General features: G+C 46.3%; 1 protein-coding gene across 9 annotated transcripts; it reads right to left on the bottom strand.

Annotated features, from left to right (window-relative positions):
* Positions 1-120: 120 nt before the first annotated feature.
* Positions 121-15,222, bottom strand: ANGEL1 (angel homolog 1). Of its 9 annotated transcripts, none has more exons than XM_061997811.1 (11): positions 14,959-15,153; positions 12,934-13,520; positions 12,168-12,278; positions 11,641-11,710; positions 10,789-11,222; positions 10,010-10,136; positions 8,816-8,929; positions 7,978-8,047; positions 7,067-7,230; positions 6,102-6,266; positions 121-351 (listed from the first exon to the last, which is right to left on the bottom strand). In XM_061997811.1, exons 1-11 carry the CDS (start codon positions 15,020-15,022, stop codon positions 290-292), a joined length of 1,968 nt encoding a protein of 655 aa, XP_061853795.1. In that variant the 5' UTR covers positions 15,023-15,153; the 3' UTR covers positions 121-289. The 9 variants fall into 9 exon arrangements, 8 of the variants coding, with proteins under 8 accessions (XP_061853795.1, XP_061853792.1, XP_061853791.1 ...); XM_061997808.1 differs by having other exon boundaries at positions 122-351; positions 8,816-8,926; positions 12,168-12,394; positions 12,921-13,520; XM_061997807.1 differs by having other exon boundaries at positions 123-351; positions 12,168-12,394; positions 12,921-13,520.
* Positions 15,223-17,624: the final 2,402 nt, after the last annotated feature.

Here is a 17,624-nt window from a genome sequence, read left to right on the forward strand (position 1 = left end):
GTGGGTGGAAAAAAAAGAGTCAGTGGATGCAGCAACTGAAATTTCATTATTGAAACAGTATTGTAAGGGTTAACACGAGCCTTTGCTTGCACTGCTGTACTCTGATCCAGTCTCCCTTCCTGGCCTGGAAAGCAATGCTGCTTAAGGTCTGTAGTTCAGTGGCCTTCCAGACTAATGACCTCCCTAAGACTTCTCAAGACAAATGCTAGGTTAATGAAGGACAGTTAAATGCAAGACTCAGTGCGTTTCCCCAGCAAGGGGGATCCAACTTTATTCAAGCCATCATCTTTCAGGCACAGCATCCCCCTTCTCCCCAGGGAAGTGAGCAAGAGCTGGGACCAGGGCCAGGATCTGGGCGAAGCCACAGCATGTAGAGGAAATAAATAAACATCCCTTAACCTGTTACTCCAAAGAGAATGGCACATACAATAGTCCCCCTTAGATATGTTAATTATATTAACTTCTGCTTTGAGCCTCACTACCATTTTAAGAGATTTTGCTAAAAATCAAGGTCAGCTAGACAGCACAGTGAGAACAGTGAAACAGTGAGTCAGCCATAACTGAGCTTAAAAATAAGACTTTCTACTCCCTCTTAGATCAGGCTTTCCCCGTGCTAGTGAGAGTGCTAGGGTTTTAAGGCAGATTATACTACTTGGACCTTTGTGAAAAACCTTATTGTGGAAAGGATACACAACTCAGCAAAGCAATAATTAAGCAAGAAAAATAAACCGAGTCAACTACTATCTGTAGAAGAGCAGGACTGCAAAACTTAAGGCTCTCACATGCCTAAGAACATACAGAAATCCATTCATGAGAAACTAAGAGCCGTAAGAGAACCGTTGATGCAGAGGGTGCAGGATTATGGAAGGCAAGGGCATATGACACACTGGTTAGCAGGCTATTGCAGACCTCAGTTAACTCAGCTGAGTTGGCTTTCCTGGATTATATTTTTATTTCAGCAAAGAGTGATTGCCATCTTATCTCCAGCCTCTCTGTGGGAGGAAAGGATGAAGGGAACAGCTTAAGAGTAACTACTGTGTTAATCTACCTCCAGTTCAGGAGCAGTTCCTGAAAGTGGCCAGTAACTGAATAAACTTAAGATTGCTGTAAAAGTCCTTCCATCCAGAAAGAAAAGACTAAAAAACTAAATGACACTGCTAAGGCTTGAAGTCTTTTTTTTTGTGTGTATAAACAGAATGCAAATCTTTGCTGTACCACATGCCAGCATCTAGTCTAGTCCTTCTCTAATTTGCCACCTCAGCACTTGAAAGCTGCTGTGTTGTGCAACCAAAGTTAGGAAAAATTCTGCAGCTCCCCTATACAGCATTTCTGTTCCCTTAGAGCACATAAATGTGCAGTCCAGGTACAAAAAAATACATGTTTTTTAAAATAAGTAAAACAGAAAAGAGCTTCAAGACTAGAATGATATTTTCAGTAGAAGCTGGAGGGGAACTTGCCTTGACCGGAGAAGCCAAATTTGTACAGCTGACAAAAGGAAGGAGCCTGAAGCAAGCCAACTGTTTAATCAGTCATCTTGGTTATCCTTATAGCACATGAGTTCTCTACGAGACTCAGCACCCCACTCTGCAGCACAATGCACTACAGGCACAGCAGTAATTCCATTCACTTGCACCCCAGGAACCCAGCTGAAAGGAGGCTGTGTCCCCCTGAGGCTGTGTGTTTCTCCTTCATCTGTATTTCAACAAACCACGGATCTGTCTGCGAATTCCTAACAGTACACGCAATAAATGCCCACTAGCACTAGCAGGTGGTGGCAAGGGGAGGAGAAATTGCACGCAGCAACACCCTGCTTTGCAAACCGTTTGCCAGCACCACTCTCAAATACCATTACTAGCAGGATACATACCTTGATCAGCTCTTAAAAAGAGATTCTCTCCGAGATGCTGAACTGTTTTTAGAGCCTCTAAGAGACTCCTCAGAGAAAAGAGACTAAGGTCAAGTATCTTTCAGAGTTCTCCTTTGCTGCACAAAGCAGGTGCTATATAGAGCACCAATGACAGATCTTAAACTTGTTTTATATAACAAGAGTTATATATTCCCATCTTCAGGGGTGATAGAACCCACTACCTTATAGCTTGAAGCTATGTACATGTTGAGTTTATGATAAGACTTGGCCCAAATAATTCCACTCATAGCATTTAACTGAAGAAATACAGCTGCAGAAAAATATAAACAACGGTAACTCAAAAAGATAACTGGATATGGCAGTCGTGGGAAAACAGCTGCTGCAGAGACCTCGTAAGGAAAAGGCATGGAGAAAGAAGACCTCGAGCAGCAGCCAAGTTTAATTTATTAAGAAAAGGAAAGAAATTGGAGCAATTATATTGTTTACCGCTCCTCCCATCCCATGTAATTGGGAAAACTGATTATAGAAGGCATCCTCCTGAAGTGATGAACTTAAAACTGAGAAAGTAAAGGAAGTCCAACTTCTATCTAAATAGCATAACTAAATACTGCCTAGCAGCTGTGGTGCAATCCAAGCTGTTGTCAGGCAAAGATATTTTGTCAAATACATGTTTGCCTCAACAGCTGCATGCTCCTGCAGCTTGCAAGACTGTAACAGGGTGTGTATACACACTGCCAGTGGCCTCTGGCATCCCTTCTCCTAAGCACCGGTCTCCCTGAGCTCTACATCACTACTAAAATGATGTAGATGAACCTACTTCTATGATACCTTCCCTTTCTGAGTACAGCAGATATTCCCATTGCTCCAGTTTCACGACCATTTACAGACCCCTCTGTAACTCAGCAGAAAGCTGTGGTAGTCACACTTATAGGTCAGGAAACTCAAGAACTACATCTGGAATCTTAGTTCTGCATCCCATCATGAGTTACTGATTACCACAGCCCCTTATTCTATCAGTGTGCTGTTCTTAAAGCATCACAGAATGCATTATCTTCTCCCCACAACTATGTACTAGTTGCTATTTTAGAGACAGGGAGTCTCTGCACCCACCCCACCTCCAAACTTCTGTAGTCCCCCACAGTCAGAGGAATTCACATGTCTCTAGATCCACTTGATGTTAATACTGAATTGCTCTAAAATACAGGTTTTTCAGTCCAACTCTGTAGGGGTCTATACCAGAGCTTCAGGGCAGTGGTCAAAACGACCACAGTGATTAACTCTTCAACTCTGCCTTTTTGTGTGACTTTGTATGCAGCCACTAGCAATGGCCTTGCATTTCTGCAGCAGTTTCACTTATGACTGCCAAAGGAAGCCTGGGGGAGCTGGGGCTTCAGGAGCTTCCTCTGGGAGCTTTCAGAATGAAGAATCAAGGGACTTGCAAGTATTGCCCTGGGGTTTCTCAGCACATGACTCTATATCCGGTGTTCAATAACTTCACCATTCCAAGTTCATATCATGCTATGTCACGTACTGAAAGACAAAGCATTAGCTTGACCTGTGGAACACTAGATTTTCCAACAACATGTAGCTGGAACCTTAAAATCTCCCTGAGAGATGGCTTCATCAGTTATCCCAAAGAAAAATCAAGTCTTCGGTTTAAATAAAGTGGAAGAAGCACTTGGGATGTTGAAGCAGAGCTCCCACTCCTCAGTTTCACAACAGGACTGGCAGGGGGCTGTGACCAGTGCAGGGCCAACCAGCTCTCCTGAGAGGGCACATACACACCTTATGGGACTCAGCAGGTGGGGCAAGAGGGCTGCCCTCATGGACACACACCTCTCAGCAGCTGACCATCAGACCTAGCCAGCAATTACAACTGAAGCAGCCAGGCACAGTTCTAAGTGCCAACACCATGTGTCACAGTGTTTTTTGTTTTGCTTTTGGTTGGTTGTTTTTAACCTTTAGTGTCTTCCAAGTTTCCTATGACAATGTTACCAGTTGGTGGGAGCTATCTGCATCCAGGATGCTTTCTGGCAGCCTCTTTTCAAGCCTGGCAAGAAATAAAGCTCTCAGTTCACCAATTTCCCTTTCCTCCCTTCTCTTTACAACTATAACCAATTACAAAACCAGAACATGAGTACTTCCAGAAATTAGTGCAACTGTCAATCAAATAGAGCCATAGAAATGCACAGCTCTGCAGCCCCTCCATGTACAAACAGCAGCATCACACCAGAACCATTACCTGTGAAACAAAAGGCAAACACAGCTGCAAACTTACTCACCTCTAGATTGTTGTTCACTTATACAGGCTCCTACATCTTATCTGAAGTAGCAAAAGCCATCCACACACTACCAGGGGCAGAGGTAAGAAGGGAATATGCAGTCCTTACACAACCATATAGGCGCAGAACATGATCCATACACACAGGCCTTGTTTCTGTACAGTTTACAGAAGTGAACTGTAAAAGATCAGCAGTACTTGCTCTCTTTGGCAGGAGGGGAAGGATTCCTGAATGTAAACCATTTTGCAAGACAAGCCTGATACCAAATAAACGATCTCTGGGATTTGGTGATGTTTTGGGAGACAACAGCTAGGACCACTTCCTCCCTCCCTTTGACCCTCACTGCTACTATCTTGTGTGGTTGTCTCCTCTTTCATATCCCAGCCAGCAAAGCCTTGTTGAGCAAGTCATGGGAAGGTTCAGCTGCCAGGAGCACAAGGTGTCACAGTTACTTTGTTGGGTTTTTCTTATATTAGAAACAATTTATTTTTCAACAAAGAAAGTAACATTTAAAATATGAAAGACCCCCAATATAATCCAGGAAGAGAGAACAATATTTCAAGTCTCCTCGTACCTTCACACAAAAATCTGAGGTGGGACCAGATTTCCCCACCTCAATTGTGAGCAGAAGACCGATGATGTTTCTGTCAATATTGCTCTTACCTCTCATGGTAAAACTGAGCACCAAATGGCAGGCTGAAGTAGGGAATCTGCCCTAGGAACTGGTAGTTCTATTGGTTTTGTACTGGCCATGCCACTGCTAACAGAAGTACAATGACAGGGCACCAAAGGCAGTGTGGGAGCCAAATGATGGGACAATCTGGCTTCAAGTTAAACTGCCTTCCCCTCCACCCCCAACATCTGCCAAGAGACGGGAGTCAGTCTTCTCAGTCCAGGTTCTACCTAAACATGGCTGGCTCCCGAAGAAGGCAGTAGCATCAACTCTAGCCTGGCACAAGACAATGCTACAGGTTGGCAGGCTTACCCCTGGCAGGCTGCTGGAACAGGGGGGCACAGAGAAACAGTGAGGCAGGTGACAAATATCAGCTCTTCCATCTGATGGCTCTGCTGCCTCTTCACACACCTTCTGTTTTCATCTCGTGGGACCTCCCAGACCTTTAGCCTCCTGGCCTTGGCATGTCTTATGGGACATTTTTTTCCACCGATATTCACCGAGAGGATCATAAATATTTTTCCTACAAGTGCTACACTAGGTACAGTTCTGAGAGTGCTAGAAAGGGAAGGAGCCTTCCTCAAGGCCTCTAGGCTGCTGCAGGTGGCTCCATAGAAGCCCTGGCTCAATTCCTGGCAATCCCATTTCCTGGTCCACTAGTCACAGCAGGCAGCTTCTTGCAGAAACTGTCCAACTACACAAACCCTTCTGCCAGCAAGGCAGCCCTTGCTCATTATTAAGTAAAAGCCATTTCCAAGCAGTTTGCAGAGCCAACACTCTCCAAGGCAACAGGACAACTAGTCCTGGAAGGACCATACTTCATAAACCATCACTAAGAAATTAAAAGACCCATTGTTTGGTGCAAAGGAGTATCAGTGTATACATCCCCTGCTCCTTGGCAGCCATTAACTAACCAGAAGTAGGCAGTGTTGACCTTCTCTTTCCCAGCTCCTTGAAGCTCTCACACAGTTATGTTTGTTCCTACAGCACTAAAACATCTGCTAAACAAAGAAGTGGAACAAGGCTCCCTTTAAGAGAGTAATTCCTGAATATAACTGGAAGCCCACTGGGCACGGAGCTCAGGCTTGCAGAGACCCACACCAATGCAAAAAGCACTCCAACTCTTCCATCCTTGCTTTTTGTGAGGGTATGAGGGGAAAAAGGGACTTTTAGAGCATTATAAGGAAAAGAGCTTTCTTGAAAGCAGGTTGTACAATCCAGAGCCTCAACTGCTGTATTCAAAACAGCTTTTCTTTAGGCAAAAGGAACCAACACTAACCCTCTCTGAGGCTAGAGATCTCCAAGCCAAAGCTAGCTAGCAGGCAGAGATGATCAGATGAACAAAAAGGATTTGGTAAGCCGTTTGCCATCAACAGGCTATCTTCAGAGAGAAGAGAAAGGCGGCCAAGCAGCTTCAGGGCTCCATCCCGGTACAGCCTTCGACCTGACAGAGAAAGTGGAAAGCAACGTGAGACAGGTGCTGTAGATTAACTACACACTCACAGAGGCATGCTTGCCAATGTTCATCAGGGAAAGAATAGGAAAGCAAAGACGCCCTGCACGAACACTATCACCTTTGGACCTAGATGTGAAAGCAGTGAGTATGCTATAATACCATTGTTCAATGGCTTCATATATTTGCAGGCACAGGAATCGAGTATATACTATGCATGCATATGGGAAGTTCCCTTCATGGTACTAGGTCCTACCAACAGCTTCAGATTCTCCCCTCAGGAGGAATTCATCAATTCACTCCTAATCTCCTCTCCGAAGCTGATTCTGACACAATGCAAACCAGCTCAGAAACAGTCTCTGGATGCATTCACGTGTACAACATAACTCCTATTTCAAGCAGCAGAGAGATGGTAACATTATTAGGTAACCAGAGTCACCACCTTCTAAGGCCAATGTTTTGTCTCAGTCAGACCAGAAATCCAAACCCCGAACTTAGGACCCAGCACTTCCTGTTATCAGGAGCACAGGTAAGACACAAAAGAAAAGAACCTATTCTGTTCTAGCTTCCTCAAAAGTCTATATAAACCTAAGCTAAGCTGCTTCAGTTTTGGCACAGCAAAGATAAAGTGTCTTACCATGATACCTGAGCAAATGTTGCTCTCGTTTTGTGCATCATTTCAGTCAAAGTCAGCCCAGTAGACCCATGCCATGGTAATGAAAGGCACTGCCCACCACAGAGCTGCTTTCTGCCATGCCTCCCAGGGAGAAGCCCCGCGCTGCTACACTCACCACCCCTGTTGCCACTCTCCACAGGCTCTGCCGAGTAGAAGATATAATCAACGGTTGCTCCAAGGCCCATGGGCATCGTTGTGACTTCCAGGCGGCCCCTCTGTGGCAGGAAGTGACTGTAGACAGAAGTCAAGTTGAGGCCATGCTGGATAATGCCTGAAGACCTGCACATGAACAGCCACCACTTACCGAGGAATCACAGAATCGCACAATCTCAAGGGCTGGAAAGGACCTTGAAAGATCATCTAGTCCAGCCCCCCTGCCAGAGCAGGACCACCTAGAGTAGATCACACAGGAACTTGTCCAGGTGGGTTTGAATGTCTCCAGAGAAGGAGATTCCACAACCCATCTGGGCAGCCTGTTCCAGTGTTCCATCACCCTCACAGTGAAGAAGTTTGTCCTTATGTTTCTTTGGAACCTCTTGTGTTCCCGCTTCTACCCATTGACCCTTGTCCAGTGAACATCACTGAGAACAGCCTGGCTCCATCCTCCTGACAGGAAGGAAAGAAAGAACGATGCAGTGTTCAGAACTGCAGTCACAGCTGAAGTTGAAAGTTTCCTTACCGATGCAACTGTCCAAACTGTTTCTACTTTGTGAACACACAAAAGAGTCTTTTGCAATTATTCACTCCACTTACACCAACACCAACGTACACTGGCACTACAAGCTTTCTTTGCTTCCAATAGGCAGTCCTGTCTACACCTTTTGTTCTTGACCTCACCAACACAACACTGACAGAACAGCACTCAGTTGTGACACAACCCTGGGTCAATTTGGCTCTTCCAGAGAGCCCTTCTTATTCTGTTTCACCATCACATTTATTTCAGCCCTTACTTCAGCCAGATTTTCAGTGCTAAGGAAAACAAGATTGGGCTTGAAGAGCAGGACCATTGAAGGTGCACCAAAATACCTTGGGATGAGAGGCTGGGGATCAGGGTTTTTCACCATGTCAACAGGCTGGGGCCAGCGTGCAGGGCGGTCTGCAAAGGAACAAAGAGATTTCAGTCAGACCTACACAGATCTTGGAACAGGCTGCTCATCCCAAGTCTGAGAAGCTTGAGACCAAACAAATCATTTTTTGCCAAGAAGAGCAGACAGTTTTCAGTCACAGGCACCTTAAAGAAAAACATTCAAAGGAAAGTCTAGCTCTAAAACTAACAGGATCATGCTGAGAGCAGATCACTGCAAACAACTGAGAAGTCATATTCTGTCCTACTAAGGACATGTCCTTAAAGCATTTAATATCACTTTTGCTCTCAAAGAAAGCTCATGTGCCTTAACCTACAGCTTACTCAAGATGTGCCTAGAAAGACACGAAATGTCTTTCAGGAGACAAATGGAGAGAGCAGAACCAGTCATGCCATGTGGCCTAGAGGTAAGGCAATGTCTACTGGGGACCAGCATCCACAGACATATATGTTGTGGCCATTGTGACATTAGAGTACTCAAGTTTGTTCTCCCCCATCAAGAATCTTGAAGCAGAAAAAAATATATGTCTATATATATCACTTTATAAGAAACAGCCTCCAAAAAGGGCTGATCTCAGTGAATCTCAAGGAACACAGTCAGTGTGTTTGAGGGTAGTAAGATTGTACTCCTCTGAGCCCTCATGGAATCCATTAGTAATCACACAGCCAGAGAAGGCACATTTCTGTCTTTCCCTTCTCTCACCAGGCATTGCCTTCACCCCATGTTTTCATCAAAATTGAGCTAGGTGAGTCATAAGCTGAAAAATTTGCCATTAATACCTGGTTTAGCATCTGTCACCCCCTCCAAGAGGACCAGATGTGGTGGTCGCTCACAGGCAGCAGCGCAGTAACGGAACTGGAGCAGGAAGTCCCGGCTGTATTGCCGTCTGCCTGCTGAGAAAAAGACAAGTTAAATGAAGAGCACTGCAGTAAAGTCACATCTACAGGGATGTGCATCTGCACACATTTTAGACCTCTTAAGCTTGAGAGGGTTTTTTGTGCCCAAGCATTCTGATACCATGAGAATGGAAATTACTTAGTAACACAAATGTTACAAACGAGCAGAGTCTTTGCTGTCCCTTTTGCTAATGCAACAGTCATGGACAGCAGTTTCTTTATGAAATAAATTACGAATGACCTCTCTGAAACACCATAAGTTCAAGGGACTTCTAAGCAGATCAGTTAGCATGCAACTCAATGAAATGTCTGACAAGAAAGAAAAAGCAATTCTAGAGATCAGGTTGAATACAAGTTCTACATTCAAGATTCCAACAAAAGCTACTTAGTCTGGGCTCCTTCTTTTTATATCTTCTCTAAGGATAGCATATTACAGTCACAATTGTGACTGGGATCTCAGGAACGATTTCCTAATAGTGATGTGCAAATACTGCCCAAGACCACAAGACCACTCCCACAAACACCTACAATTGAAAGCTGTGCCTCCTAAACATGGTTTACAACTGCACAAAAGCCTAAGTCTGGGAATATGAAAGAGATATAAAGAGCAAGAGTTATGGGTAGGGGACCATCCAGTTCCTGACTAGAGAAAGAAAATGTTAGAAATTGAGCTAAAGCAATAGACTACAGAAAAGGTAAATGTTGTAGGCACCCGGAAGATCTCGGGTTGTAACGTGAGAGGTGGAGGATACAGAAGAGGCGGGCATGTGGTGGAGTGAAAGGAGGCGCTTGTGTTAGCAGATAAAAGCACATGGCACAAGCAATTAGTGGGAATAAAGCATCATCCATACTGAGTACGCAGTGATCTTGTCCCCTCAGCAGGGGTGGGCTGAGTGATCCGTGCGGGCGGCCTGGTGATGTTGCCAGTAGCAGCAACAGGTAAATTTTACTTATATACCAAGGGAATGGATGGAAGAAGAAAATCTTTCCTGAGTGCCTCATGCAACACAAGCCCAAGCTACTCAGAGACAGCAAGGCCCACAAACTGTCCATTCTCATCACATTATCAGAGCTCACCTAGTTTCTTTGGCTGGCACAGGGTGACATATTGGCAGCTGTCTGTGACACCCAGGGAGCTCGGCCACAGAGGGGCCTGCAGCTTCCGGGAATACAACTGTTGGGAAAACTCCTCCTGACCAGACACCTGTAAGGAGGCCAGAAACAGGAGAAACATCAGCAACACAGTGTAAATTTTGCAAGCTGTAGACACTTAAACACTTGTCAAGAGCAAGACAGGAGAATGGCCTCATAGAAAGGCATGAATGAAGCTATTCAGAATATGGTGTAGATATAAAAACCCTTCAGCTGTGGGGGATGGATACAATCAGCTGAAAGTCTGCAAGCATCTATTGTTGAACTGATGATTTATCTTGAAAGCCAGTGATGTATTTGAATATGGATTCAAAGCAACAGCTAAACACATGAGACTGTAGCATAGGTGCTCATTTCAAGATGTTTTCGTTCAAGTATCTATATAAAATTTCAGTAAATCTTGGTGGAGTTGTATTCCCTTACACTTCCAGTCACGCAGGCACATAGCAAGGCAGAACCCGGACTTGAAATTAAGTAGTCTGTTATCAGTGGTGTGCTTCAGGGGAAACCAAAAGCAGTGGTGAAAACAACAGGCACAATTGTCTGCTTCTTTCCTCACCCATGCTGGAGGCATTAAGGAAGACTGCTAAATAACTGAATTCAATACTCAGACTATTTCCGCAAAGGAGAAAGAATGCAGCCATGAATTTCTCTAGCAGCATGCAATAAAGAGCTACCCAATCCCAGTTCTGGCTGGCACCTACCTTCCAGGCCAGCATGCCATGGTAGGAAAGTTCACCGTTACAGATGAATTTGTAGAGTGGTGAGTCAGGTACAGAGTTCAGGTCTCCACACAAGATGACAGGATAGTAACTGCCTTCAGTAGTTCTTGCAATCTTGTCTATCTCAGCAAGGAGCAAGGCCATCTGGGCCAGCTTGATATCTCCCCTCCGGGGATTGAAGAGCAGGTGAGTAGTGGCCACACACAGCGGGCTGACTGCCTTCTGATCTAGGCCCTCAGGGAGCAGAGGCTGTAGCAGCAGCACCAAGCCCACGTTATCCCGATTAAGGACGTCCAGGCCAGGACGGAAGTATTCCACGGGGCTGAGGCTGATCATCTGGAACCTGCTGTGTTTGTAGCACACTGCACAGCCATCTGTCTTCGTCCCGGTTCTCCGTTTATAGCAGCATGCAAAGCCTGAAAAGAAACCATCACCTGTTAAAGGGTTTATCCAGTCACTACCCGAGGCTGCCCTCGTCAGCTAGGGACTTCGGCAAGTCTGTGTAGAAGAAGAGGCTCCTGCTACATTTGGGTACAGCATTACACTCAGTTCTGTTCCAGTAATCAGTTTCTCATTTATCATTGAGGGTACTTTCTCTTTCCTTGTCCTCTAGGACCCTCTCAATTTTGTTACTCTGAACGGTCAACTCTGAGAAAGATGAATTAGAAAAAAAAGAGCAAAGGTCTAGGCAAACAGTTGAGAAGTAGTGCCAGCAGCCACCCAACGAGCAGGAAGAGCTCTCTCAAGAGCGAGTGCTTTGAAGATGTTAAGCAGGAAGCAATGCTTGGCCAGTCCCATCAGTTGGAGGTAAAGACACACAAAAGCAGGACATACCCATCTCTTTGAACATCGGTTCCAGCTGCTCCCAGTAATGGTTCTCCTGCACCTCCTGGAGACACAGAACCTGGAAGGAAGGCAGAAACCTCACTTGCTCCACCAGCATTTGCTAGTTACCTTGTTTTGGAGAAGGAAGAAACGTGCTCATACACCAACCAGACAGATCATCACTGCAACTCTATTCTGTACTTTCCAGATAGAGAGCAATAACTTTTTGGGCCACACTGGCTCATCAGTTTTCCAGTGACGAGGCAGAAGATCCTTCATCATTCAAAGAGGGCTCAAGGAATAGAGAAAGTCATGAAGTCTTCCTCTGTGCAGGATTCCCCTCCTGTGCTGCCTTATAAATCTGTCTCTTTCCTCCTCAAATACTGCTATCAAAGTATGACTAGTATCTACAGTAACACAACAAAACAAGGTAAGACACTAAAACCAGACATTCACAAGGCCTCAATCACTCTGAGTGTTCTCAGAGAACTCAAATTCTGGTGATGCTGAGATGTGAAGGGCTCAGTCATACTCACATCAGGATTCCAGTGCTGGATCTCCTGCAAAAGGTTTGGAAGGCGGTAGTTCCAGTTCAAGATGTCTGGATGACAGTGTAGATAGAGATCATGGCCCTGCTCCACCAGGTCCTGGGCAAGGATGTTGTAAGACATGACTCGAAATTCAAAGAAAGGAGTGTTTTTTGAGACCTGCTCTAGCACACAGGGCTGATCAGAAAGATCCTCCCAGTCTCTCCATAAAATCTCTGTAGGTAAGAGACAAAAAGCCGGGTTACAGCCATTTTGGGTACCTTGCCATTTTGGGTACCTTGCTGACACTGCTGTTCCCCTGGGACCCAGAAAACAGACATTTTCATTCTCTAAGCTATGGTGTGAGCAAGCCCTCACCCACTCTGGTTTTCAAGTGCTCTTTTTGGATGCCTTTGGATAGCTGTCAATGGGGATGGCACAACAGAAGATCAGAGTCAAGCATACTGAAACAACAAGCTTTTGGGTGCTTTACATATTACAATGCCAAGCACTTGGGAACAGTTCCCGGGAAATGGACATATTGACGTTCAGACCAGCTGGTGTAATAGCACAGAGACTACTAGCTGTGACCAGCCCTCCCTCAGCAAAAACTCTCTTTATAGTTTTCACTAGCAGGTCCTGTCAACGGACAGATAAAAACAACATCTTACTGACAGCAAGCCCAGACACTATAACCTGACCCCATACATTACAAATGCAAATCCCAAACCAAACATCAGATTCAGAGCTGTTACTACTGACCATGGTAGGGTACCTCTGTCAGGAGAGGAGAAAATTGTACTGTATCCTGAATGGGCCAGGCTGGGGGATCCGTTGGTACTGTCTCTGCATTACGTGCTAAACTCCAGGCTAGCACAGCTGGGTCTTCATCCTGCACTCCTACACTGACAGCGGCACAGCCAACTATCTGGTGATCCGTCTGTGGCACCACAGCTGCCCAAGTAGGGTTGTTTGCTACAGCCACTGCTTCCTCTGCTAGTAATTCTGCTAGTTCAGTCGCTGCATGATCTTGCTGGTCTGAAGAAACCAAGGCGTGTAGCTCCAAGAGCTGCTGATCAGTGCATTGGGTGACTTCTGGAGACGCATTCAGGTCACTGAGGGTAGTCATCAATAGCTCTGAACCTTCTAACCAGTCACTTGTGAACGTAACTGATACTTTCCCTGCTGCTGGAGCACTCTCACTGGCTGGCAAATTCCCTGCTCCTTCCTCCAGCCACTGCTCGAGAAGGGCTTCTTGCTCTTCTGGGACTGACTTTCCTCTGCTTGCAGCAAATACACCTTCTATCTGGGTGGACGTACTCTTCGCCAGAAGTACATTCTTTCGATAGGTAAAGAAAGCATCTGCCATTTAAAAACAAACAAAACCAACATAAGACAGATGGAAATCCTTTCTTGCTCACTCATCATTTGCTCTAAATCTGTGTAATAAAACCTTTCTGTATAGTGACCCAAACAAGTTGCTTATGTGAAGAGAAATAGTCTGAATCACTTACCCTGCCTCCTCCTGAACAATAGGCCACAGTCCAATTCTACTTATGTTAGTCAAAGTCAGTGCAACTGTACAGGATGGCAATGGTTTTACCAGCTCTACAGAATGCACTTCTCACTTCTGCAGTGCCACAGCCTGTCAGCCAACTTAAAAGGCCTTGTGGAAACTATCAGCTCTCAGCAACACATGTAAAGGCACAGTCTGTGGAAGTCAGTTGATGGGGTGCATGGGCTAAGAAGCCAAGCTCTTGCAGACCACCACCTTCCAGGAAAGTTTCTTTCCAGGGATTGAGTAAATAGTGCACACCTAAGAGGATCAAATGTATCACAAGAATGTATTGTACAAGAAAAAATGTTCTGTCATTCAGAGATGAAAAACAAAGACACAGACAGACTGACAGGTGCAGTTAAAAGCCTTATTTAGAGAGAATATATGCACAGCAGTTGTCCTGGTGAGAATTACAGACCACCTCATGGCAGACATCTGCAGTAAAAAGTTTACAACCCTGCTGTTAACACTTGTATATACCAATATTGGTGCAGCAAAGCAGAAAACAGAGACACTTTCCACTTTTATTTATATAAGAGGTGCAGCAAAGTCTCTCATTTTGTAATTAAGTTAATTTATGTCAAAAACACCAATGCACAAAAGTAATATTTCTGCACACCACTAGCCAGGTATGGCTGTTACAAGAGCCTGTAGTCCTGCTGCTACAAGGTAGGAACTGAGTTTGACAGGAGTCACTGTGACCACAGCGTGCCAGTGTCTGCCACAGTCCTCGGGACAGGTTCAGGCAGGACAGTGGGTTTACATCAGCAGTCTCCAGGGACTATGAAGCAGGACCTAAGAAACTAAATGACACACCGATGCAGCTAAGCAAGAGTCCATCCATGAGTCACCCGTAGCACCCTGGGGAGTTAAAGACCACAGAGCAGCCCATCTCCAAAGACGTCCCCAAACCTGCGGCATGAGTCCGGGGCAGGAGGCTCGGGCCCCCAAGCAGATTGCAGCACACAACTGTTCCCTCCCAAAGCCCGGGGGGTGAGCAGCCCCGGCCCGTCACTGCTGCCCACGCTGCCTCGGGCTGCAGCCCCTGGCCCACCTGCCCGCCGCTCCTCCTGCCCACGGCGAGATGACTCGGGAGCCACGGGGCAGCCGGGACGACGTCGGCTCCCAGCCGCCGGGGCCCCTCCGTCCCCAACTCCCTCACGCCGCGGAGGGGCGAGGCGAGGGGCTCCCGCACCCCGCCCTTCCGGGCCCCCCGCCGTTGCCCGCCCGAGGCCGGGTTACCTCGGAGGGCCCGGAGGAGCCGCGCCGCCGGCAGCAGCACGTAGCAGAGCACGGTACCGATCATACCGCGCGGCGCGGCGCGGCCCGGCCCGGCCCGGCCACCTCCGTCACCCCCGGCCCGGCGCCAGCGAGGCGCCGCGCCGGCCCCGCCTCAGCGTCGGCCTTACGGCGCGGCCTCGGCCTGGGCCCCGGCACCGCACAGGCGCTCACCGCGGCGCTCCGGCACCGCGCCGCACGGCCTGGAGGCGGGCTCGGGCAGGGCCCTCTGCCTCCCGCCCGCCGGGAGCCGCTGCGAAGGGCGGGACGGCCGCGGCTGGGCGGCCCCGGGCGCGGGACGGCCGTTAGCGCAGCGCCGTGCGGCTGGAGCGCAGCCGGGGCGCAGACCAGGCCCTGTGGCGTGCCCGGCGCGTCAGGAGTTGTAGCTCTGAGGATGGGGACGGCAACGTTCTGCCCTCCCACCTTGGCATTTGTGATTTCAAACAAAAGCTTTCACCCTCCGTCGGAAAGCCTCCGAGCAAACGAAGTCCCATTTGCTCCAAAGGAATTAATAATTACACAAGCTTTGCAAACACAGTTGATAGCGTCACGGTTTTGCAGAGTGCAGCCCCTGTGTGGACAAACGCCACTGGGGGTGGGTAAAACACTGGTGTGAGAGCATGCTCTTGATGCCGAGAAAATGCCAGTCACGGCTCAATAGCCAATGTGACTATTAAGCAGGTATTCTTTATTACAGCGCTGGGTGTACAGGGGGCTTCTCTGCCAAACATGAAGACGGCACCCGTTTCACCTAATAGAGACAATTGACGGGCATATTCATTACATCTATTTTAAAAAGGTTGGGTGATGCTAATCACGACCAAGAACTCATCATCGTTAGTTCCGCCCATTGTCCCGCCTTAGTCCGCCCAGGTTAGGCCCCGTCACGCCTCCTTCAATGGTCGTCAGGGGTCGTTGAGGATGAAGAGCTGAGTCTTCCTCAGAGTGTACTTTTCACCTTTGTGTTCTTCAAACTGCAGAACAGGACGAAACTGGCCTTGTTCTATCAGCGCTAAATAGTAGTTGTGCCAGCGCTAGACAGCAGTTCCGTCAGTGCTAGATAACTGGAGTAGTCAGTAGTTCCTAAGAAAAGCTCCTAAAAAAAATATGTTCCTCAAGGCTTGTGGTTTTACAGTGTTAGCAACTTTGCCAAACTAATATTTTAAATACCTGAGAGTTTTAAATGTATACTTGAGTTTTCTAGCTAATATGTAATGCCCTATAAGTTCTTTTATTCAGTCCCACCTTTTTCTTGATCCTTGCAAATTCTTTTGCAAATCATCATTCTAAATTATACCATTTCATTTGAGTGTTTTTGAAAAATGCTTCCCAGTTTCCACCTGGTGCCTAACCTTGTTTTGTTTCTATTTCTCATGTTCTATAGTAGTCCGTTTATAATACCATAGAAAACATTGCACCATAGATCAAGGTTGGGTCTGTCATCATATGAGGAGCTGTCAAATTGGTAATATTCCTCATCTTTTCTCTTCCAAAATTGTGGCCACGTGTTGTTATTACAATTCCAACTAGCAGTGACTACTCCATTCAAGGGGAGCCTCATGTTTCCCTTGAGTAGTGTTGTACATATTCAACAATTTTTCATTTTAGTTTCATTAACCTAATTTTGTAGAGTCTTAAAGTGAATATTTCCTTCATAAGCAACAACAGTTTTTACAACAAGCATATAAACAATTATGTTATAATTTCAACTGAAGTGTTCCTAAGTGTTGTAAGGGAAAAGGTCATGTTCGTTAGTCAAATCATGAAAAAATAGTTGTGCAAGGAACCGTTTAAAGTCATTGTAAAAGTCTTGTAAAACTTTAACCGTAAAGTTTCTACGATGTGCACAGGTGCAGTTGGCTGAGATGCTTATAGCAGGTACAGTAGGTTGCGCATGAGCTGATAAGAGCCAAGAGAAGAGTTCATGAGTGGGCCACTAGAGGAAGACTACTGACTTCATCCCAGCCACCACCCTACGACCACCAGGAGGCAGAAGAAGACACCCTAGTAACAAGACGGACACATGCGCAGAGTACACCAGGAAGCGGTGCACCCGACCGATAAGGACTGTATAAAAGGACTGTGATACGGGGGTGAAGCAGAGTCTCCCGGCCGCCCAGCGCTGGTTTGCCTATTTGCCGTTTGCTTAATAAATTTGATCTATGAGTCACTTAAATTGGCTTGTGAACTTTTCCACAGCAACTTATAACAATGTGTCCCATGTTTTCCTGGTGTTTCTTTAATCCAAGCTGTTTGTCCTCCGATTTTGATTGCAGTAAAAGTTGTCAGCAAAACCTTGAAGGGTCCTTCCTATTTTTGCTTCAGTGGCGATCCTGCAAAAACTCTGTCTGAAGGTACTCCAAACCATAGGTACTCCAAACCAGGGTATGATTTCATTTTAGTACCACTTAAATAATGTCTTTTGCCTTGTTCATTCTGCAAGGGAAAGCTTCTGGCAGCCTGAAAAGTATCTGTTCCTTCCAATAAGCACTGAAATTCCCCTTTTCTTGAGAGCTCAGAAAAAAACCCAATTTGCCAATGTTGTCCTGGAATATCACCCTCTCCAATTGTTCTGAACTAATTTCCATAAAATACTAGGAGGGTATTATAATACATCCATCAGGTATATA

This window comes from Colius striatus, chromosome 6 (assembly GCF_028858725.1).
Source record: "Colius striatus isolate bColStr4 chromosome 6, bColStr4.1.hap1, whole genome shotgun sequence".
In the NCBI taxonomy this organism is placed as follows: Eukaryota; Metazoa; Chordata; class Aves; order Coliiformes; family Coliidae; genus Colius; species Colius striatus.

What these genes read in the sequence shown, in the direction of transcription:
- ANGEL1 (XM_061997807.1), bottom strand. Translation starts at nt 15,022, where the DNA reads ATGATCGGTACCGTGCTCTGCTACGTGCTGCTGCCGGCGGCGCGGCTC. An exon ending in ACCGATGTTCAAAGAGATGG is followed by an intron (nt 11,223 to 11,640) that starts GTATGTCCTGCT and finishes GTTTCTTTTCAG; the next exon opens with GCTTTGCATGCTGCTATAAA. An exon ending in ATGGCATGCTGGCCTGGAAG is followed by an intron (nt 10,137 to 10,788) that starts GTAGGTGCCAGC and finishes GCCTCCTTACAG; the next exon opens with GTGTCTGGTCAGGAGGAGTT.